This window comes from Muntiacus reevesi, chromosome 10 (assembly GCF_963930625.1).
Source record: "Muntiacus reevesi chromosome 10, mMunRee1.1, whole genome shotgun sequence".
NCBI lineage: Eukaryota > Metazoa > Chordata > Mammalia > Artiodactyla > Cervidae > Muntiacus > Muntiacus reevesi.
In genome coordinates, this window is record NC_089258.1 from 73,893,180 (window position 1) to 73,916,098 (window position 22,919).

Consider the following 22,919-nt stretch of genomic DNA (forward strand, 5'->3'; position numbering starts at 1 on the left):
GGAGAGTGAAAAGTTGACTTAAAACTCAGCATTCAGAAAACTAAGATTATGGCATCTAGTCTCATCACTTCATGGCAAATAGATGAGGAAACAGTGGAAACAGTGACAGACTTTATGTTCTTGGGTTCCAAAATCTCTGCAGATGGTGACTGCAGCCATGAAATTAAAAGGCGCTTGCTCCTTGGAAGAAAAGCTATGACCAACCTAGACAACATATTAAAAAGCAAAGACATTACTTTGCCGACAAAGGTCCCTCTAGTCGAAGCTATGGTTTTTCCAGTAATCATGTACGGATGTGGGAGTTGGACTATAAAGAAAGCTGAGCACCAAAAAATTGATGCTTTTGAACTGTGGTGTTGAAGAAGACTCTTGAGAGTCCCTTGGACTGCAAGGAGAGCCAACCAGTCAATCCCAAAGGAAATCAGTCCTGAATATTCATTGGAAGAACTAATGCTGAAGCTGAAACTACAATACTTTGGCCACCTGATGTGAAGAACTGATTCAATGGAAAAGACCCTGAAGCTGGGAAAGATTGAAGGCGGGAGGAGAAGGCGATGACATAGGATGAAATAGTTGAATGGCATCACCGACTCAGTGGACATGAGTTTGGGCAAACTCCAGGAGTTGGTGATGGACAGGGAGGACTGGCATGCTGCAGTCCATGGGGTCGCAAAGAGTCGGACATGACTGAGCGACTGAACTGAACTGAACTGAATTTCTCTGCTTTTTAGTATACTGTCCAGGTTGGTCATAGCTTTTCTTCCAAGGAGCAAGCGCTTTTTAATTTCATGGCTGCAGTCACCATCTGCAGTGATTTTGGAGCCCAAAAATATAAAGTTTCTCAGTTTCCATTGTTTCCCCATCTATTTGCCATGAAGTGATGGGACCAGATGCCATGATCTTGGTTTTCTGAATGTTGAGTTTTAAGTCAACTTTTCACTCTCTTCTTTCACTTTCATCAAGAGGCTCTTTAGTTCTTCTTCGCTTTCTGCCATAAGTGTGGTGTCATCTGCACATCTGAGATTATTGTTTATAACTAGTATTATGAAAATGACCACTACTCTGATCGACTTTTGTGTGAAAGTTGAAGTCATCATACAGTGCACTGTTTTGACAGGAACAGCCCTGAAAGGCATCATTCCAAGTGTCAAGAGAGGCAGATGCACAGTTAGAGAATGAAACCAGGAAAGGGTTGGCAGATAAGGACATTCCCTCTTTCTGTCCAGGCCTTGCTCGCTAGCTCTCTAGATTTGGAAGAGATGTGTGCGTATATCCTAAGATGGTAGCACTGTCTTAAAGTAGGCTAAAGACTAGGAAAGAGGGACCCCTCTAATGGAAAATGAAATAAAAATTCCTAAACCGTCACTCAGATGACCTAGTTCCCTGTTATTTTCTGCCTCCATTTTGCTTATTTCTTTAGAAGTCATTTCAAATGTTCTGACCTTCTGGGTTTAGAGCTTTACAAGCTTTGCAGTGAGTTTTAAGGGAAAGACCACAAGTCCACCACAGTCCAAAACAGTTAAAGGGACACAGCATCCCTGGTCCCCACCCCACCCTAAGGCTTAGTGGTAACAGCAGCAAGATAGAAAGATGCTGGGGGACGCCCCAGAAATGCCAGGGTGGAGGTCAAAGTCAAGGCTGTGCTGTTCTGTCACCTTTTCCCATAAGCAGAGCCTCTCTCTGTCATCAGCCATGGAAGATTCTGGATGTTATGGTGGCTGAGGGATGGAGTCATTTTCTTATATTAGCACAAGTTCAGCCGATATCAGAGCATCTAACCTTTCAGAGCCCTGTTTTTCTGTCTATTTATTTACCCTGTCCTGTTTCGAAAAGGACTTAAGGATGCTTATAAAACCACATAACGAAGTTAAAGCACATAAATTAGATCAGTACTAGGGAAAGGCTAAGCAGAGAAAAAACATGGGTAGGGGTGTGAAACTGTGCTAAGGGTGAGCAACAGCCCATGGAGCCCCAAAGTCATGCTGGGCTCTGGGCTTTTAAAAACTTGCTGAAGCTGTCAAACCAGTGTTGTTTTCATTCCCCAGAATCCTGTCATTGTTGGGGACAAAGCCCAGTGGAACAATCAAATCCGGATTCCCAGGACAGAAGGAGACCTCCTACCTAACCCAGTGCCCTAACCCGTGGGGAGACCACAGCCAAGTTCACCGACCAGTCCCTGCACAGGCTTTCCGGAACCTGCAATCACTGGACTGAAGCCTAAATATTAAAAATACGTTTAAGGAGGGACTTCCCTGGTGGTCCATTGGTTAAGAATCCGCCTGCCAACGGAGGGAACAACTAAGCTGCTGAGCCACAAATACAGTGTCCCAGCACCCCAGAGCCTGCGCTCTGCAACAAGAGAAGCCATCGCAACGCGAAGACCATGCCCTACAATAAACAGTAGCCCCCGCTCAATGCAACAGAGAAAGCCTCCATGCAGCAACAAAGACCCAGTGCAGCCAAACATAAATAAATAATTTTTTTTAAATAAGTTTAAGGAGATGGCTTTCAGGTGTTTGCTGTTTTACCATGGCATCGAAGATGCCTCAGAGCAGTTTGAGCTTTCCGCAAAAAGGAAGACTCCTAGGACCAGAGGAAGCAGGCAAAGTCATGGAGGCCACCTCCAAGCTGGATGGAGAATGAGTCAGCCTGGCTGGTGCAGGGCAGTGTGAAAACGCCTCCGAATTTCCTGACCCCTCCCAGACAAACTGCGGTGGCCACCACCCAGGACTTCACCTGAACTGCATTCCAAAGACATCAGGGATGCCAACTGAGAGCAGATCCAGTCCTCCCCCTCCCTGGGGCCAGCTAAGGAGTTGTTTAGAGGTTGAAGAGGAAGGAGGTTCCTGTCTCCCCCACCCTCCTCTGCCTGGCCGATGGAAGGAGAGAGTTGCCAGGGTAGAGCTGCCCCACTTCTCAAGTTGAGAATTCGGGGTTCTTCTTCCCAGTTCCTAAGTTTGCTAAACAGCACCACCTACTGTCTCAAAAGTCGGGAAACAGGGGAGAGCCAATGTGTGTGAGCCTGAAAGAGTCCCGTTCAGAGAGGAATGAGTTTCCTTCCCATTGCACCCATAAGCCTCTTAGGAGAAGCAAAGATTGAGCAGGACAACCAGGCAGACCATGGAGATGGCTCCGTATCCCCTGCCTCCTCCACTGCAATCCCTCCTCCATCAAAACCCACCCGTTTCCCAAGGCTTGACGCTCACCTCAACTGTGGTGTTGGAGAAGACTCTTGAGAGTCCCTTGGACTGCAAGGAGATCCAACCAGTCCATCCTAAAGGAAATCAGTCCTGAATATTCATTGGAAGGACTGATGCTGAAGCTGAAACTCCAAAACTTTGGCCACCTGATGTGAAGAGCTGACTCATTTGAAAAGACCCGGATGCTGGGAAAGACTGAAGGCAAAAAGAGAAAAGGACGACAGAAGATGAGATGTTTGGATGGCATCACCAACTCAATAGACATGAGTTTGAGTAAACTCCAGGAGTTGGTGGTGGACAGGGAAGCCTGGCATGCTGCAGTCTGTGGGGTCGCAAAGAGTTGGACACAACTGAGTGACTGAACTGAACTGAACTGAATGCTCACCCCATCCCCACACCAACCACATCAGCAATACCTGACATACTGTTGATAAGACAGGTCCTAAACCCAAATTCTGTCATTGAACTTCTGCACTTCCTGGTAGCCGAGGGACTCGTGGGGTAGACCGCCTAAAGGTTCCCATGGAAGATGTGCTGTTGCCCACTAACTTTTCTTTTCTTTTCAGTAGTGGTAAAACACACATAACACAAAATCTACATTTAAAAAAATTTATTTATTGGAGTATAGTTGACTTACAACGCTATGTTAGTTTCTGCTGTGTAGGAAGATGAATCAGCTATACATCTACATATATCCACTAGTTTTTAGATTCTTCTCCCATTTAGGCCATTACAGAGCATGGAGAAGAATTTATACAATATAAAATTTACATGTCTTAAGTTGTACGGTCCAGTAGTCTTAGGGGCTTCCCGAGTGGAGTAGTGGTAAAGAATCCTTCTGCCAATGCAGGAGATGCAAGAGACTCCAGTTCAATCCCTGGGTCAGGAAGATTCCCTAGAGGAGGAAATGGCAGCCCTCTCCAGTATTCTTGCCTGGAAAATTCCACGGACAGAGGAACCTGGCGGGCTATAGTCCATGGGGTCACAAAGGGGCGGGCATAACTGAGCATCAGCAAGCAAGTCCAGTAGTGTTAAGGACATTCACATTCTTGTGCAACCAAACTCTAGAACGCTTTACATTTCGACCCTGGTATCATTTTTAATATCATTCTCCTCCTAGGTCTAACCTCTATTCCTTATCTCATACCTCAAATTCCTCTTGATTCTGAAAAAAAAATATGATCTTCAGATTTTTTAAATATTGTTTATTTATTTATTTGGCTGCACTGGGTTTTTGTTGCTGCAGGTGGGATCTAGTTCCGTGATTAGGGATTGAACCAGGCCCCCGGCTTTGGCAGTGTAGAGTTTTAGCCACTGGATCACCAGGGACGTCCCCACATTTTTTTTAAATTGATGTTATGAATCCCCATGCAAGGACCTAGGAATCCTGCCCCTCAGAGGTAGCTGACTTTGTCTCTAAAAGAAAATTCAGGAAATGAAGACCACACTTAGGTACCAACCCAGTAGATACACCAACACACTTAGATACCCCAGTAGACTGGAGCTGCTGCAGACAGGTTTCTGCCGAACTGCCCTATCCCAGGAGGCATTTTCTGGTCCTAATGTTCGAAGGAGCAAGGAGGCCATTAGTTAATAAAAATGCTATCACAAATACTGGAGAGATAATCTTATGTGCCAGTCACAGGCTTGACAGCACAAATATATTCCTTGTGCTATTATAAGTTAAATTGGCAAAGTCAGAGAATAAAGCAAAATAAATACAAACTGCACCAAAAAGAATAAAGACAGCAAGAAGGAAAGGCAATGAGGTGATTGCGGAGGAGGGGAGACCTTACTTTGTAGGTTGTGTGTGTTAGTCGCTGGGACCTGTCGGATTCTTTGCTACCCCATAGACTGTAGCCCGCCAGGCTTCTCTGTCCGTGGGATTCTCCAGGCAAGAGGACTGGAGTGGGTTGACATTCCCTTCTCCAGGGGAATCTTCTTGAACCAGGGATGGAACCCTGGTCTCCATCATTGCAGGCTGATCTTTACCATCTGAGACACCAAGGAAGCCCATACTTTATAGGCTGGTTACATAAAAACCCTTGAGTGTGTTGAGGGAGAGGAGGGGGGCAACATTTAAGCTGAGAGCTGGAGCCCATAGGATGAGAAAGAACAGACCTTGCAAGAAGCAGAGAAAGCAGGAGACTGTGCCAAGGGCCTGAGAAAGGAAGGCTTGTTTATACTGGAGGAACTGGAAAGAGACTGGTGTGGCTGGACAGTGGTCAGAAAGCGAGAGAACGGCGCTTAGATCTCAAATCACGGGATGGGATGAGGGTCCCTGTTAACACGTGCACGGGAGGAGTCGGCTGCCGGCCAAGACCCTGGTGCCCAGGCAGGAGGGGAACCGCGAGCGAACGCGAAGCCTGCTGGGGGCGCTCACGAGCAGTCCCGAGCCGGTCCTCCACCAGGGCCCTACCCCGCATAGCACCGCTGATTGGCCCTCCAGCCTCCTCCGGGGACGCCAGCCTCAGCCTTCGAACAGGGGCCCAGACCTGTTCCTAAGTGGAGAACGCCTTTCTCCCAGCCCTCGGCTCCCTTCTACCCGCCGGCGGGTGGTTGGCCCGGTAACCCCGCCACCCGCAGTCCGATGCTCTGCCCCGGGGTACCTTCCAGTTCTTCCAGGGTCCTCTCTGTCCTGGGGCCTCCTCGCTTGCGCCATCACAGAAGCCCATCCTCGACTTTCCTCAACCCAAGTTGGGCGTCCCCCCAACCCTGCCTCCCTCCAAAACACACACAGACACCCAGGATTTGGGGGCGAGCCTGGGGCCATCTCTACCTACAGAGAACTGGGTTTCCTAGAAGAAGCGCTCTGGTCGGGCTTCTCCTGGTACATTTGCAGCCACTCGCTGACCAGTGAAAATCAGAAACAACCTCGCAGATTTTCTTTCAGTGGAAGGTCTTGCTGAGACCTACAGCCGATGGAAAAAGGGGAAAGGCAGCCCCAGAAATGCTGGGAAAGCTCAGGGCACGCAATCACAAACTGCTGGACTTGGCTCCTGCAAGCATGAGTAGAAACTGGGGGACACTCGTCCCTGGATCTTTTGGAATCTTCTGGAATCCTGGCGCGCCCTGGCGGGGATAACCTTGGAGTCTCAGGGCACCGACAGAGGTGGATTCACTTGAAGACCAAGACCCCCGATGGCAGATGTAGGGGGAAAAGATGAGCGTACCGTGGAACACTTCCTCCTTGGCGCCCTGCTCCCCAAAACTCACACATCAGATAATTGAAGATGCCTGGGCCAGTGGGGTTCCCCGGCGGGAAGCTGCCTGGCACCAAGGGAAAGCAGAACCGCAGGGTCGGTGCAAAATTGCCTGACCCGGAGCCTGAAACCTGGCTTCCCTGCAGTTTCGCCAGCCACAGACTGCTCATTTTATTTTATGTGCAGCACAGCATGTGGGAATCTTAGTTCCCCCACCAAGGATCAAACCCCTGCCTCCTGCATTGGGAACCCAGAGCCCTAACCACTGGGCAGTCAGAGAAGTCCCAACCCACTACCCTAGAGCTGTTGGTGGAGCCCACCTTCTCCAGCAGGGTTTTCTGGTCCTAAGAAAGCCTGTGGACCCGTCCCTCCCTCTTATGGTTCCTTCATATCCTTGTCCTGATCAGCCCTCAACTTAGAGGATTGTATTTGCTGGGCAGGGAAGGCAGGGGAGGGGAGGGTGGGGGGTGCTTGGGGGCAAGTAATTCTGCATCTCTTAATTCTCTGCAAGACGCAGGAGGTAACCTGACTCCAGGCTGGTGGACCCTGGAGGCTCCTCTAGGCCCTAGCAGTCTCCCACTGGGCTCTGCTCTGGGGGCTTATTACCTCCTGGGGGTTGGGGGGCAAGAATGAAGGGGTGATGGAAGCAGCCCGCCTGGGGGAATGCAGCACCCCGAAGCAGGAGTCAAGGCACCAGGACTGGTCTGCAGCTCTTGTCAGCTGTGTGCCCCAATCTGGACAGGTTACTGGTGCTCACCGACACTGTAAACAAGGATGGTAATAATAATATTAACTTACCTGCTTGAAATGTTATGAGGATTAAGTGAGAAGATGGACCTGAAGTGCTCAAATAGTGCAGCTTCAGGTAGCATTCCACGACCATCAGCTATTATAGTAAAGGTCGTTGTTGCAGCCTGGACTCCTTGGAAGAACTGGATGCATTAACTGACAGTTTCCTCAACCCAAGCTCCCATGTCTCCAGTGTCCTACATTGCGTTTCAAAGAAAGACTGGCTCCCAATAATAAAAAGTGAAAAAATATTTCTTCCCATGTTATCACCACCCCAGTATGAAGAAATTCAAATGGAAAAATTTCCCACCTCCTACTATTCCTAACAAACCATTATTTTCAGTCTTTCATATTACTCCTGGCTTATATGCATGGAATTTTGTATTCTTATTGTATAAATATTTCCTTGGTTGCATGTAAGTGTACTACCTGGTATTAATAATGATCATTTTAATGAGTGCATAATATTCCACCAAGTTGATAAGTTGATATTATTGCTTCACTATATCCTTATTGTTCAGCTCTTAAGATTTCACAAACTTTCATTAGTAATGCTGCTATGTAATCTTCGTTAATAAAACTTTTAAACTAAAAGTTTAAAATAACTTATTTTAGGGAGTTCCCTGGTGGGCTAGTAGGGCTTCCCAGGTGGCTCAGTGGTGAAGAATCTGACTACCAACGTAGGAGATGCAGGAGACACAGGTTTGATCCCTGGGTTGGGAAGATCCCCTGGAGTAGGAAATGGCAACCCACTCCAGGATTCTTGTCTGGGAAATCCCATGGACAGAGGAACCTTGCAGGCTGCAGTCCATGGGGTTGCAAAGAGTCAGACATGACCAAAGCATGCATGCCCATACTCTATGCACTGGTGGGCTAGTGGTTAGGATTCCATACTTTCACTGACATGACCCAGGCTCAATCCCTGGTGGGAAACTGAGGTCCTGAAAGCCAGGTGGAGCAGCCAAAAATAGTAATTCTTATTTTAATGTTTTCTTTTAAAGCTTATTTCTCTGAAAGTTATGCAAATCAAATCACCAAGACTCACCTCCTATATAAATTTTTTAAAAGTAGTGTTTCATATAAAAGTTAAAATACACAAATACGAATGTTATTTGTAATCCCATCAGTCAGAGATGCCTTAGAAGCATATCCTTCCAAACTTTTTTGAATATAAATATATATTGATATATAACCTGAAAGTCATTAGGATTATTTTATTAGGCTCAGGAGGTTGGGGAGAGCCTGGATGAATAAATTCTATCTTTATGCTTTGAGGATGATTAAAAATGCAACCCACAGGCACTAAGGGTTTTTCTAGAGATCTTCTGGCATTCAGATTAGAAGCCCTTAGAACCTGGGATATAGGAATCTTCAAAAGACCTGAGAGAATAATCTTCATCTGTAGACAAACACTGACCCAAGATAAATTCACCTTTAAGCAACAGGAAACCAAAGGAGATGACTCCACTTGCTCTATGAAGTTGCTTGCAATCCTGCTCACTTACGAGACCTCTAGACAGAATCTCTGCCTCCTCTCACAAGAATTACAATTTAGGGAAAGGAACTATTTATTTTCCAGGCAGGAGCCCCCCAGCCTTTACAAATAGGTTTGGGGATCTTAAGCCCAACTCCACGAGGCTGTTCACTTTGTCTGCGCCCCCTATGAGAACAATCTCCAGGGAATTCCAAGACACTAAAAATGGACTTGCCTAAATCCTTATGCTGTCACACTCATAGTTTAGTACAGTGAAAGGATACAGACTGAAATCAGCAGAGGAAAAAGGTAGATAGGATGGAATCCAGGAGATACCAGGCAGAAGCTTCCGGTTTCCTGTCCAGCTGTCCTGTTCCAATTGCACAGACAGTGCTCAGTTCTTGCAGCACCAACTTGTGACGGTGTGTGTGAGGTGTCGCCAGTGAGGCACACCAAGACTTTGGTATCACCAGTTTTTATGGGGGGCTCAATCACGTGGGCATGCAGGGCCTGTATAACTGACCTTAACTCCTCAGTCGGCAGCCCCAGACACACAACTGGCACAGAATGACCCAAGGGCTTCATCACACAAAGCCACTCTTTTTTTTTTTTTCAGTTGGAGGCTAATTAGCCTTCACAACATTTCAGTGGGTTTTGTCATACATTGACATGAATCAGCCATAGAGTTACACGTATTCCCCATCCCGATCCCCCCTCCCACCTCCCTCTCCACCCGATTCCTCTGGGTCTTCCCAGTGCACCAGGCCCGAGCACTTGTCTCATGCATCCCACCTGGGCTGGTGATCTGTTTCACCATAGATAATATACATGCTGTTCTTTCGAAACATCCCACCCTCACCTTCTCCCACAGAGTTCAAAAGTCTGTTCTGTACATCTGTGTCTCTTTTTCTGTTTTGCATATAGGGTTATCGCTACCATCTTTCTAAATTCCATATATATGTATTAGTATGCTGTAATGTTCTTTATCTTTCTGGCTTACTTCACTCTGTATAATGGGCTCCAGTTTCATCCATCTCATTAGAACTGATTCAAATGAATTCTTTTTAACGGCTGAGTAATAGTCCATGGTGTATATGTACCACAGCTTCCTTATCCATTCGTCTGCTGATGGGCATCTAGGTTGCTTCCATGTCCTGGCTATTATAAACAGTGCTGCGATGAACATTGGGGTGCACATGTCTCTTTCAGATCTGGTTTCCTCGGTGTGTATGCCCAGAAGTGGGATTGCTGGGTCATATGGCAGTTCTATTTCCAGTTTTTTAAGAAATCTCCACACTGTTTTCCATAGTGAAAGCCACTCTTGTCAGGCAGGAAACTCTAAGCGCTCAGACTTCATTTCTCAGCCATTGGTCAAGGGCCATTCCTGAAGTCCCTTAGAATATATGAAGTTTGGGCACTTAAGTCCTGCTGGGTTAACATTTCCCTGAGACTTACTTATTTGCATGTCGCCTTTTATGATTAGCTCCATTTTTAACACGTGAGTTGTTTTTCCCCAGCTGGGGTGGAGGGTGTCATAAGAGCGTCAGCAGTGTCATACCTGCTGGGGGTTTGCAGAGTTCTATGTGTTAACACACTCCCAATAGTTACTTTAGTGGCCACAGTGCATTGGGTGGCAAAGAGTCGGACACGACAGAAGCGACTTCACATGCCTACATGCAAGGCTCATCCTCCAACGAGATTGTTCACTTCCAGAGGAAATGAACTGGACTGTGTCTGCTTTTTACATAGCTTTTGATGCCTGGATGCTATGGTCTGCATATTTGTATCCCATCAAAATGCATATGCTGGGACATCTCTGGTGGTCCAGTGGTTAAGAATCTGTGGGCCAATGCATGGGACAAAGGTTTGCTTCTTGGTCCAGGAAGATTCCACATGCCACAGAGCAACTAAGCCCCATGTGCCACAACCACTGAGCCTGTGTTCTAGAGTCTGTGCTCCACGACAAGAGAAGCCATTGCAATGAGAAGCCTGGGGACCACAGCTAGAGAGTAACTCCTGCTCACTGCAACTTGAGAAAGCCCATGTGCAGCCAAAAAAAAAAAAAAAAAAAAGCATATGTTGGAACCTAATCTCCGATGTAAAGGCAATGGCACCCCACTCCAGTACTCTTGCCTGGAGAATCCCATGAACGGAGGAGCCTAGTGGGCTGCAGTCCATGGGGTCACTAAGAGTCGGACACGACTGAGTGACTTCACTTTCACTTTTCACTTTCATGCATTGGAGAAGGAAATGGCAACCTACTCCAGTGTTCTTCCCTGGAGAATCCCAGGGACAGGGGAGCCTGGTGGGCTGACATCTATGGGGTCGCACAGAGTCGGCCACGACTGAAGCGGCTTAGCAGCAGCAGCAGCAATGTCAGATGTGATGGTATTGGGATGTCATTAGGTCACAAAGGTGGGGCCCTCACGAACGGGGTTAGTGCCCTCATAACAGAGGCCCCAGGGATCCCTCAGTCCTCCCGCCATGTGAGGTTGCAGCCAGAGGTGCTGCTTATGAACCAGGAGATAGGCTTTCACTAGGCACCGAATCTGTTGGTAACTTGATCCTGGACTTCTCAGCTTCCAGAAATCTAAGAATCTTAATGAATTTCTGTTGTTTATAAGACACCCAGTCTATGATATTTTGTTACAGCAGCCCAAATGGACTAAAAGACACCAGATTAGGCCTCAATATGGTACGTGAAAGTCACTCAGTCATGTCCAACTCTTTGCAACCCCATGGACTATACATGTCCTTGAAATTCTCCAGACCAGAATACTGGAGTGGGTAGCCTTTCCCTTCTCCAAGGGATCTTCCCAACCCAGGGATCAAACCCAGGTCTCCCACACTGCAGATTCTTTACCAACTGAGCTACAAGGGAAGCCCAGTATATGGTATGGTAGGTGCTCAACAAATATGAGATGGTTAATGAATGCAAACATTCCCTTCTTTTCTGGGTCTTTTTTACCCCTCTTTGCTGAGGCCAGGCCAATGCTTTATAGATAGATGGGGAGCGAGAGAGTGGTCTGCAGAGAAATGAATAGTAGCAATGAATAATCAGCACAGGACTTTTGTAAAGACTAAAGTTTTTATTCCAATCAGGGGTCATTTACTTTCAGAAGCTATTTCTCTGAGTCCTTTGTGAAGCAGACAGCCTCATTGATGCTCGCAGTGATGTAATCTATGTTGTAGGAATTGATACAGGTGAAGTTGATCCGACCATTCTTGGGGATATAGATATGCTTTTTACTGATCAGGTATTCCACCTGTTGGGCTGGTGACGACCATAGCGTCTCAGATCCTAGGGTGGTCCCATCCCGCTCCCCTCTAGCCCAGGGTGAATTATGGATGGTAGGAAGTGTCAGCATTTCTGGGGAGCCACAAGAGTCCCAAAGCAGCTCCACTTTCCTCAGGAAAGAATCAAAGTCTGAGGTGAAGCTAGCGACGGGTTACCTGGTCCATGAAGATAATGCTCAAATACAAGCCCAAATCCAAGGTCAGAAATGAGAGAGCTGTCCCTTCCTAGGTACTTACAGTTGAGTCCAAGATAGCTATGGGACCCTTTCTGCTCAGTGATGTGATCCCAGGAGCCAGGGGTTCCCAGAAGCCGGAGCTTCTCCTTCACCTTTTCCTTGGTCATCATGATGTTCTCTACAACCCCTTCCAGGCTCTGTCGCCTGCCAAGGGAAGGACAGCAAGAAGTGGACAGCGTAGGGTCTCCCCTTGCTCTCGACCTCTTCATTGTCTTTCCCCTCTTCTCCCTTCAAAAGTAAGCATCCATCTGAGATGGTTATAAATGGGAGGGGGTTTTAGCCCATACTAATGTAAGCAAGGGAAGCAGACTCTCCAGCCAACTTTGCCAGAGGAGCAGGTCTTTGGTGCTTCCTCATCTCCTCTTGCAAACTGAGAGCATTCAAACAATTCAATAATAAGCTGACCTGTGCCCCCAAAGAGCATCCCGTTACCCACTCCCCCAAGGCTGGGCAACCCTCAGCACTGCTACTGGGACGCGGGGGCCCCTCAGTAAAAGAGGCAACGTGGGCAGGAAGGTAAGCGGCCACAGCATCCTGTGAGTCGGTGGGTCTGTGGGCATGCGGAGCCTCTGCCCACCCGTCCTGCCCCGCTCCCCGCCCTTACCATTCTCCCTGCATAGCAGGGTTGCAGAGGACGGAGGTGATGATGCGAGCGCCCGTGGTGGGAGGGTTTAGCCACAGGGCCCGCGCGAAGTTCATCAGCTGGGAGAGGACGCGCAGCAGGAGCTGGTTGTTGAGCGCCACCACCACGAGGGTACCCACTCCTTCGTCTGCAGCGATGGGACAGACGGCCTGTCTCAGAGCCCCCACCGTTCCTGGGGGGTACCCTCAGTCTCTGCCTCCAGCCTTGCAGAGGGGAGGTCTGGACGACAGGGCCCTCCGCCCAGCCTCACCAAGGCCCCATCCAGGCCCCAAGCAGTCGGTGCAGGCTCCTCTTGCCGAGAAAAGTAGGTGCAAGTAAGAGTCTTAAAGGTGGAAGGCAGCCCCTCCCTGTGGTCCAGTGTTTTAAGAATCCGCCTGCCAATGCAGGGGACATGGGTTCAATCCCTGGTCCAGGAAGATTCCACATGCCACGGAGCAACTAAGCCCGTGCACCCCAACTACTGAGCTTGGACTCTAAAGCCCGGGAGCCACAGCTACTGAGCCCCTGTGCCCGAGAGCCGATGCTCTGCAACAGGTGAAACCACCGCAGTGAGAAGTCCGTGTACTGCAACTAGAGGAAGCCCAAGAACAGCAGCAAAGAGCCAGCACAGCCAAAAATAAATAGATTGCAAAAATTTTTTTTTTTAAAGGTGAAAGGGATTGAAAGATCGCTAAGTCCCACCCCCTCATCTTCCAGGTGAAAAAACAGAAGCCTAAGTGGTGTGAGATGATTTAACCGGAGTCAGCTTTAGTGGCTGAGCTGAGACGGCACCACAGACCCTAATGTGTAGCTCAGCGCTCTTCCCTTCTGCCTCCAAGGTGCCCTGGGTGCTCCTGGGCTCCGGGCTCTCTCCAGAGGGTAGGAGACGTCGAAGGTGTTCTGTGCCCCAGGTGTGGCGCCATCAGGCCCTCCCGCACCCCCTACCCACAACGTACCATAAATGCCAAAATTCTTGGATAGAGACTGGCTGCAGAAGAACTCGAAGCCTTGAGACACAAAGTAGTGTAAGAATATAGCATCTTCCTCCAGGTCACCGGTGGATAAACCTTGATAGGGAATGTCAAAAAATGGAAATATTTCCTTGCTCTGTAAGAGAAAAAGAGAATGAGAAGGGGGAGGGACTCCCGGAGGCATGGGAGGTGCTGAGAAGGAGGAGCGCGGGGCGAGAGGCGGGCTCACCTTCATCAGGGTCATCAACTGTGTCCACTGACTCGAGGTCAGCCTGCAGTTGCCGATACTCCCGATCACAAAGACGCAGCCGTGCGGGGCATGCTGCAGGGAAAGACCGTCCTGTCGGGCGCCTCCCTGACCACACAGGTCGTGGCAGGGGACGCTGGGAGGAGAAGCTATCCTCCACGTGGGTTCCTACTAAAGGGCTGTGAATCTGAGCCTATAAAAGGTCCTGGATGCCCGGAGTCGGGGTAGAGGGGGGCGGTTAGGAGAAAATGGAAGCTGTAAACCAGGTCTGGGGAGCAGCTGCTGAGAGCGGGGGAACCTCTACCTCCACCACATCGAGGAGCATGTTGGGGTCCAAGCACAGATGTGCGGAGTCCCAGAAGGTGTGCTCATAAACTGTAAAGCCCATGTCCTGGAAGATGAGTCCATGCGGTTCTGTGGGAACACAGCGCCCCCCGCCACCAGCTGGCACGTGAGAAGTGGAGAGATGGGAGGCAGAGACACCAGAGAACGGGGGCGGGGGCAGAGGAAGGGACATTAGTCTCCGAAGGGAGGACAGGAAGAGGAAAAGGACAAGAATATCTCGGCCCGTCCACCGTTTTTCTCAGGACAGAGTGAGGACAGCAGTGAAGATAGCAGGTGGGGTGGGAATCAAGAACGGGGCGAGGGGCGTGGGGCCGGAGTCTGCCACTCACCTTTTTGAGAAGAAACGATGTAAACTATCTGAGAATTCTGACACCAAGTTTTGAGGAACTGAGCCCCGAGTTGGAAAGCGCCGCTGTCCCCCACGGTTTGCACACCCCCTGCCTGCCAGCCAAAAAAAAAGGTGTTGGTGTCTCCCAACGTTGGGGAAGGAGGACCACTTGCTCCAGGGGGTCAAGGCCACATGCTCCCACACATGCACCTCCACTGACTCATCCAGCGGGGTTTACCGAGCACCTACGAGGTGCCAGACACTGTGGTGGGCGCTTGGGATACATAAGAGAATAAAACGAACCCCCTCCACCCCTGGTGGTGCTCACATTCATACCAGGCCTGGGCAGCCTTTGGCTGCAAAGGACCAAACAGTTGCTGAAATGGCAACCCACATTCCAGTATTCTTGCCTGGAGAATTCCATGGACAAAGGAGTCTGGTGGGATACAGTCCATGGGGTCCCAAAGAGCTGGACACGACTGAGCAACAATCACTTGATCGCTCGCTCACTCAGGTCATATAACTACTCAACACTGCCGTTAAAGCAGAAGGCGGCTCTTGACAAGACAAGTAAATGATCATGGCCATGTTCCAATAACATTTTTCTGGACACTGAAATTTGAATTTCATGTCATTTTCATACGTCCCCAAAATATCATCGCTCTTTGATTTTTCAGCCTTTAAAAATCATAAAAACATTAAAAAAAAAAAAAAGAGTGATGGTGATACCAGCACCACTTCAGGTTCAGATCATTCCCTTCTGGAAAGAGCTGCCACCCCAGCAGTGGGGACTGGTGTGGAGACCCCTGACTTTGGGTCTTGATCCTGGCCCCATCCTCCAATGACTGATCCTGGGACTGTCTGAACCTCGCAGGGCCCCTCTAAACTCTTCACTTTTGCACTCATACAATCCCAGACCCCCAGTCTCTACTCCTCGTGTCTCGGTGAGCGAGGGAAGGGCCCTGCTTCTCACCCTGTTCTCCACAATGACTTGGCTGTTCTTTCCAAAGAGGAGGTTCAGGGAAGCCTGGATGAATGATTTCATGCCCATCACCGGCGTGTACTCATAGTTCAGGGAGGGATCTTGGGCAATCTGCATTCGAGTCTTGCGCACCACGGAGGACACCCAGGGTCTGCCTTCGCTGGTCATGCAGACTGTGAGGGGAAGGGCAGAGGGGTCTCTGGAGGCCCACTGCGGTGCCTGCAAGCTTGTGGGCTCTGCAGACAGCCCACGAATCTGTCCTGGTTCTCTTGGGGCTTTGGGAAGTTGCCTAGGAAAAGACCACTTTCCTTTTCTTCCCCCAACTCCTTTATAAAAAACGATGTGTTGTTAGTGGGTATGTCTAATTTTCACCTTTTTGAAAAAGACAACAGAAACCTATGCCACTTTAAAGGGCAAAAATGATAGACAATGGGAGAGTTACAGGTTGGGCTTCCCTGGTGGCTCAGACGGTGAAGAATCTGCCTGCAATGCAGGAGACCCAGGTTCGATCCCTGAGTCGGGAGGATCCCCTGGAGAAAGAAATGGCAACTCACTTCAGTACTCTTGCCTGGAAAATCCCACCGACAAAGGAGCCTGGTGGGCTATAGTCCATGGGGTCGCAAAGAGTCAGACATGATCGAGTGACTAACGCTTTCACTTTTCATCTGGGACTGAACAAAGGTCACACTGACTTTCACCGTGGCAAGGGCTGGCTGCATCCCAGGACAGTTTAGGAGCCATTCTTGGTTCAGGAGCGGAGGAAGGAGAAGGGGAGAATGAACAGGCTGTAGGAAACGCAGGGTCCTCACAGGTTCCAGCACGGGGGGGGGGGGAAGCACACATGTGTGCGAGTGTGCTAAGTTGCTTCAGCTGTGTCCAACTTTTTGGGACCCTGTGGACAGTAGCCGACCAGGCTCCTTTGTCCATGGGATGCTCCAAGCAAGAATACTGGAGTGGGTTGCCATGCCCTTCTCCAAGAGATCTTCCCAACCCAAGGATCGAATCCCAGTCACTGACGTCTCCTGCATTGGCAGGTGGGTTTTTTGGTACCACCTGGGAAGCCCGCGAGAGGATACAGCCCTTATCAAATGCCAGGAACCCTCGGAGAAGGGCAGAGGGCCCAGACCCACCCACGAGATTTTCTGCTCCTTTCCCCACTGGGCAATTCTGCTCACAGGAAGAGACCTCTCTGTCTAGGGAGGTTTGTGCTCTCTCGACCCCTCTGTGGGGGTCCTCCTAGAGGCGGTCATGGTACCCGGCGTCTCACACCCCCAAACGACGAGGCTTCTACCTTTATAGGCCAGGAACATCTTGTTCGGGTCGTCATCTTGCTTATAGGTCTTGAGCAAGCTGCCCTCTAGCTTCTGGGCCATGGGCACATCTGTGAACACAGACAGAGTAGGCATCGCTGAGGGAAAATAGAACCAGGACTGCGCTTCTGCTCCTGCGTTCTTCTCCTGAAGGCTTCTGCCCGCAGCCGGCCTCCAAGTCTGGGCCACCCAGATCCGCCTCTTACCAGAACCTTGGTGGCAACCAGTCACCAGAGCAACAGAACCCCATCACTCACTGTGTCCATGGTGGCCCTCCTCAAGGGCTATGGGAGTATTCCAAGACGCCTGGGGAGGACCCTCTGAGAGATGGGGCAGGAGGAGGTCACAGCGGGGACCTAGAACTACCAGGCGCTTCTCCCTAACTCACTGCCTCCTCTAGTCACCTAATCCACCAATATTTTTTTTTTTTCTTTTGGCTGCACAGCATGTGGGATTTTAGTTTCCTGACCAGGGATTGAACCAGTGACCCCTGAAGTGGAAGCACAGCGTCTTAACCACTGGACCGCCCATCTACAATAACAGATCAGCCCCTTAGAAGACACAGCAACACAGGCAGCCATGAGCCCAGAGAGGGCTTCTGCAGAGGTGAAACCTCAGACCCAGCAGTAATGTGAGTCCAGGGACACATTTAAAAAGCTTCTACTTTCATTTTACTCAAGGGTCCAGGTGTTTAAAAGAAAAGAAAAACAACACTGCTTTCTTCCACAATTATTTTCAAGAGTCCTATTTCTAAAAAGAGTGTAACTTGCCATTCCTGTTGTTGTCTTAGTCACTCAGTCCTGTCCGACTCTTTGCGACCCCATGGACTGTACCCCACCAGGCTCTTCTATCCATGGGATTCTCCAGGCAAGAAGACTGGAGTGGGTTGCCATTTCCTCCTCCAGGGATCTTCCCGACCCAGGGATTGAATCTGAGGCTGTGCTGCAGGTGGATTCTTCACCACTGAGTCACCAGGGAAGCCCATTAAGACAACCCTATATATCTGTTATTTACAATGAAGAGTTCTACAATTGCTAACTCTTTCAGTGGTGGCCCAGCAGCAAGTGTAGAAGGCAGAGATCAAAGGCAGAAAGCATTGGCCTCTGTAGGATGTCTTACATTTTTTTTTTTCCCAAGTGACTCTGTGACTGTTGCAAATGTAGTTGGTGTCTCTCCCAGATACCTTTACCAGCCCTGCTGGTGGATAAGAATTTTCTTTCTCACCCACCTTCCAGATTGTGCTTGGCAACAGGAAGCCACCCGGCAGGTTACACTCCCATCAGCAGGGCAGCCAATGACTACCTGATCTTGGTGTACAAAAAGCCAGCCGTGGGACTTCTCAGGCGGTCCAGTGGTGAATACTCAAGGTTCCACTGCAGCAGGCACCAGTTAGATCCCTGGTGGGGGAATTAATATTCCCACATGCTTCAGTGTGTCCAAAAAGGTTTTTTTTTTTTTTAATTTAATTTAAAAAGTCAGTCCTCAAATAAATAAATAAATAAAAAGTCAGTCCTCTTGACTTGGGGGATGCATGTGGCTCATTTTGCACTTCAGAGCCCATCCCCCAATCAGGCCATGGCTAGACTTGACCCAGGGCCCCTTGTGTGGCCCTCTCCTCTTTACAATCCTGTTTCTTTCGCTTCCTCGTGGGTTCCTCCTACAGGGCACTCCCTCTGCAAACCACATGCCCCAGATCCCTATCTCAGCCTGTGTTTCCAGGGAACCTGCCTGGAGACAAGTGATTGTGCAAGTTATCCCTGCTACTGCAGAAACCTTTGGAAGCATTTATTTATTTTTGGCTGTGTTGGGTCTTCGTTGCTGTGCTTGGGTTTCCTCGTGTGGTGAGCCAGGCTACTCTTGAGTTGTGGTGCGTGAGCTTCTCATTGAGGTGGCTTCTCCTGTTGCAGCCCACAGGCTCTAGGGCACGCGGGCTTCACTATTTGCATCACGCGGGCTTAGCAGTTGTGGTTCCAGGGCTCTAGAGCAAGGGCTCAGTAGTTGTGGTACACGGACTGAGTGGCCTCTCGGCACGCAGAATATTCCTGGACCAGGGATTGAGCCCATGTCCCCTGCATTGGCAGACAGATTCTTAACCACTGGACTACCAGGGAAGTCCTGTAGAAACCTTTAAAACTTAAAAATATATATATATATGTAACAAAGAACACAGATGTTCTACAAGCAACCGACAACCACAGTTAACATTTTGGTGTACCCTTTCTGGTTTCTTCTCTAAGATGTTTATATTTTAAGATTATGGATATCAAAAGCACCATGTCATTTTTCATCATACTTTTTTCACTTCACATCTTGGTTGTGAGGATTTAATATCAGTGCCAATGAGAACTTTTTATGCAGCAAGTAATTAAAAAACCAACCCAAACTAGCATGAACGGGAGAGGAAATTCATTGCCTCTGTAAGTGGGCAGGCCCGTGTTCATCTGACTTCGAGCATCGTTCAGACCAGAGCATAACAAGTCGTCAGGGTTCCAGCTTCATTTTCTGTGGTTCCCTTGGCTCTCCTCTTCTGGAGGGTTCCACTTTGTTCTTGGGCTGACTCTGCGCATGGGAGCAAAAGCAAATGTAGTACTGATGCAAAGGATACGCATTTGAGCAATTTCCATTGTAGCTCTATTTGCAAATAAGCTAAATGCTGATTACTAAAGGAATGTTTACATTGGAATAGCCATATAATGGAATTCTGTGCAGCAGTTAAAGGCAGCCCTACAGATACAAATGCATAAAAATATCCAAGATACATCATTAGGAACAATGGAGGTACAAATGGAGAGCAAAGTAGAGAACACTGGGAGAAATAAAAGATCATTTGCATGTATAGGCACAGAGAGGCTCTGGAGGGATGCAAGAAGAAGCAGGTAACTGTGATCACCTCTGGAAAGTGGGACAGGCTGGCCGGTGGACAAGGACAGGTACTAATGCTGACTTGCTTTCTTACCCTACTTCATCCCTTGGAAATGTTAGACCACATGCAGATGGCTGTTCATTTAAAAAGTGTTGATGTTTCCAAACAATAACTGCAGCACTATCCAGAGGAAGAGAGAGCATCTCTTCTCTTGGCTCCTTGCAAGAACCAATAAGTTTCCTTCCCCAAAATCCCCACCACCGTTCTCTCAACTACAGTGAGTCAGTCACTGGCCCATCTCTGACCTTATCGTGGCCGAGGATGGGATACTCTGGGGAGTGTAACCCAACCACCTAGAGCTGAGGGGTGTGTTCATCCCTCCCAAACTGCACATCTAAGAACGGACAGAACCAGGAGAGCGTGCTCAGTTGTGTCCGACCCTTTGCGACCCCATCAACTGTAGCCCACCAGATTCCTCTGTCTACAGGATTCTCCAGGCAAGAATACTAGAGTGGATTGCCATTTCTTTCTCCAAGGGATCTTCCTGACTCAGAGATCAAATCCGTGCCTAGAAGAGTTCCCTAAAAGAGATTCCACAAGTTCTCAGAAATGAGAGAGGGGAGAAGGGGGGCTGGGAAGAAAGTTAGAGAGTGCTCACAGAAGTATCCATTTCCAAGTCTTAAGAATTACCATCTTGGAAATTCCCTGAAAGTCCAGTGGTTAGGGCTCCAAGCTTTCCCTGCTAAGGACCTGGGTTCAATCCCTAGTCAGGGAACTAAGATCCCATAAGCCATGAGGTGTGGCATAAAAAAAAAAAAAAAAAAAAAGAGCCACTCTTTTTCTTTTTTTAAAATTATTTATTTATTTGGCCACACCAAGTTTTGGTTGCAGCACACAGGATCTTTAGTTGCTACATGTGGAATCTAGTTCCCTGACCAGGGATGAAACCTGGGCCCCCAGCATTGGGAACACAGGGTCTTAGCCAACTGGACTGCCATGGAAGAAAGACCAAGAACAAACACCATTTTTAATGGCTTTTTTTTTTTTTAAAGAGTATTTATTTATTTTTTGGCTGCATTGAGTCTTAGTTGCAGCATGTGGGATCCTGGGGACTGAACCCTAGACTCCTGTGATGGAAGCTTGGAGTCTTAGCCACTGGACCACAAGAAGATGGACCCAAGAAAAGCTGCCATCTTTAACAACTATTTTTATGTATGTTGGCCTTGTGCTTCCAAACCTGTCCAACATCCGTATCCCAGCAGAGGCAATGAGGAAGTCTCCTCTCTAGACTCTCCCAAGCTACAGAGAGTAACAGTAGGCAGGCGGTAACAGAGGCGGTGGTTGGCTTGTGCCTTGAGGCTCTGCCCTGAAGCTGATCAGCCAGTAACTGGGGATGGAATGTTCGTGGCCCCAAGTTCCATTTCTCACCAGCCCAGGTACAGATGTGGTTATATAAACTAGAATATCCTGTCTTTTCCACAGAACACAGGACCACAGGCCTGTCTTAGCCTTTACCAGCTGTTTCTGACCATTCCTGGGGTGTTCTCAAGTGACTCTGGGGCTCACTTCCTCACATTCATCCAGTCCTACCCCCTCATTGATACTTATTTCTTAGCCTGTCGTTGGCTCCAGCACTTCCACATTGCCCAGGAACTGGCAACCATGCTGACGATCACACGGTATCAGTGTGGATGCCAAGGGTTCGTTCTTCTGAAGCCTCTCAAGCCACAATGCTCACCTCCCAAAGCAGCAGGCACCTGCCTGTCACCCTCAGTGTCCACTGAAAATCCTTTGTTCCGTTTTTACCTGCCTCCCTCTTGGCCACAGAACCGAGACCCTAACTAGAGCCTCCTGATGTTTGAAAAGAGGAGAGTCTTTGGTATTAGGGAACCTGGCTTTCTATCTCACTTCTTCCCCTTAGTACCTACAAGGCCTTAGGTAAGTAATTTAAAATCTCTTCATCTCAGTGTATGCATTTTTTTTAAAATTTGGCTGCGCCGAATCTTACTTGCAGAACGTGGGATCCTCAATCTTTGTTGGGGCATGCCAGATCTTTTCATTGTGACACGTGGGATCCAGTTCCCCGACCAGGGATCAACTCTAGGCCCCCTGCACTGGGAGTCTCAGCCACTGGATCACTAGGTTAAGTTCCATTGTATTCATTTTTAAATCGGGAAAACAAACATTACAGAATTGTGTGACGTTTGTTATGGAAAGAGATGTGTCCCCTGGGCCATCACAAGGAGAGAACTATAAACATAAGATCAAACGCAAGAATTCTTGATTATAAAGTTTATACTATAGAACTCTTGGGAGGTCTCCTAAAATAAAATGGACGTGTGAAAAAACTAGGACTTTGATATTTCCCCCCAGAAAATTGCAGATTCTGGTAGTCACACTCACAGAAGCTGGCTGCTAAAGCAGAACAGCCCCCTTTACCAATTCACCCCACAAGCAATCTTTACTTAGCCCCTCTCAGGCTCAGCCAGGGAGACCAAAGGATAAAGGAAATTCTTGATAGGAGGCTGGGGGAGAAGGATGCCTTCATTAACTGACCTCAAACGCTCACTCGAGTGCCAAGAACGTGAGTCCAAAAATGCTGCATTTTATGTTCGTGTCCACACAGTTGTGGGGTCTGCTGCTCTGGGACCAGGGACTGCTGTCTGTCACTTCCCTTCCCTGCTTTTCTAGATGGGGGCCTTTTAGCAGTTTTCCTCTCAGCACTGAACACTGGGTACCCTGAGGAGTGGGTAAATTCACTTTGGGTGTGTAAGCTACAGCGTCATGCATAGCTACTTTTAGATGAAGAAGAGGCACCGTGAGGTGATCCTAAACCACAATGGATGTTGGATGTGACCTGAGCTGTTCCCTTTGGGGAGGAGAATGTGCGTTTCTTTGTTGTGGAAACACTGCATCCTGTGAGGTGAGACCGTTCCTGGAATTACATGTTGGAGGAAAAGAACACTGGCGGATGAGCTGCCAAAAGGTGGAAGGTAGTGGTTTTTCACAAAATTCGCCCAGAAACCCTTTTCCTACTCCTTCTGGTAAGAAA

At 48.6% G+C, this 22,919-nt stretch overlaps 1 protein-coding gene across 1 annotated transcript; it reads right to left on the reverse strand.

Annotated features, from left to right (window-relative positions):
* Positions 1-11,788: 11,788 nt before the first annotated feature.
* Positions 11,789-17,100, reverse strand: GOT1L1 (glutamic-oxaloacetic transaminase 1 like 1). Its single transcript, XM_065946426.1, has 9 exons — positions 16,986-17,100; positions 15,686-15,867; positions 14,714-14,825; positions 14,344-14,453; positions 14,022-14,114; positions 13,778-13,928; positions 12,804-12,969; positions 12,201-12,343; positions 11,789-11,940 (listed from the first exon to the last, which is right to left on the reverse strand). The coding sequence occupies exons 1-9, from the start codon at positions 17,098-17,100 to the stop codon at positions 11,789-11,791; spliced, it is 1,224 nt and encodes a 407-aa protein (XP_065802498.1).
* Positions 17,101-22,919: the final 5,819 nt, after the last annotated feature.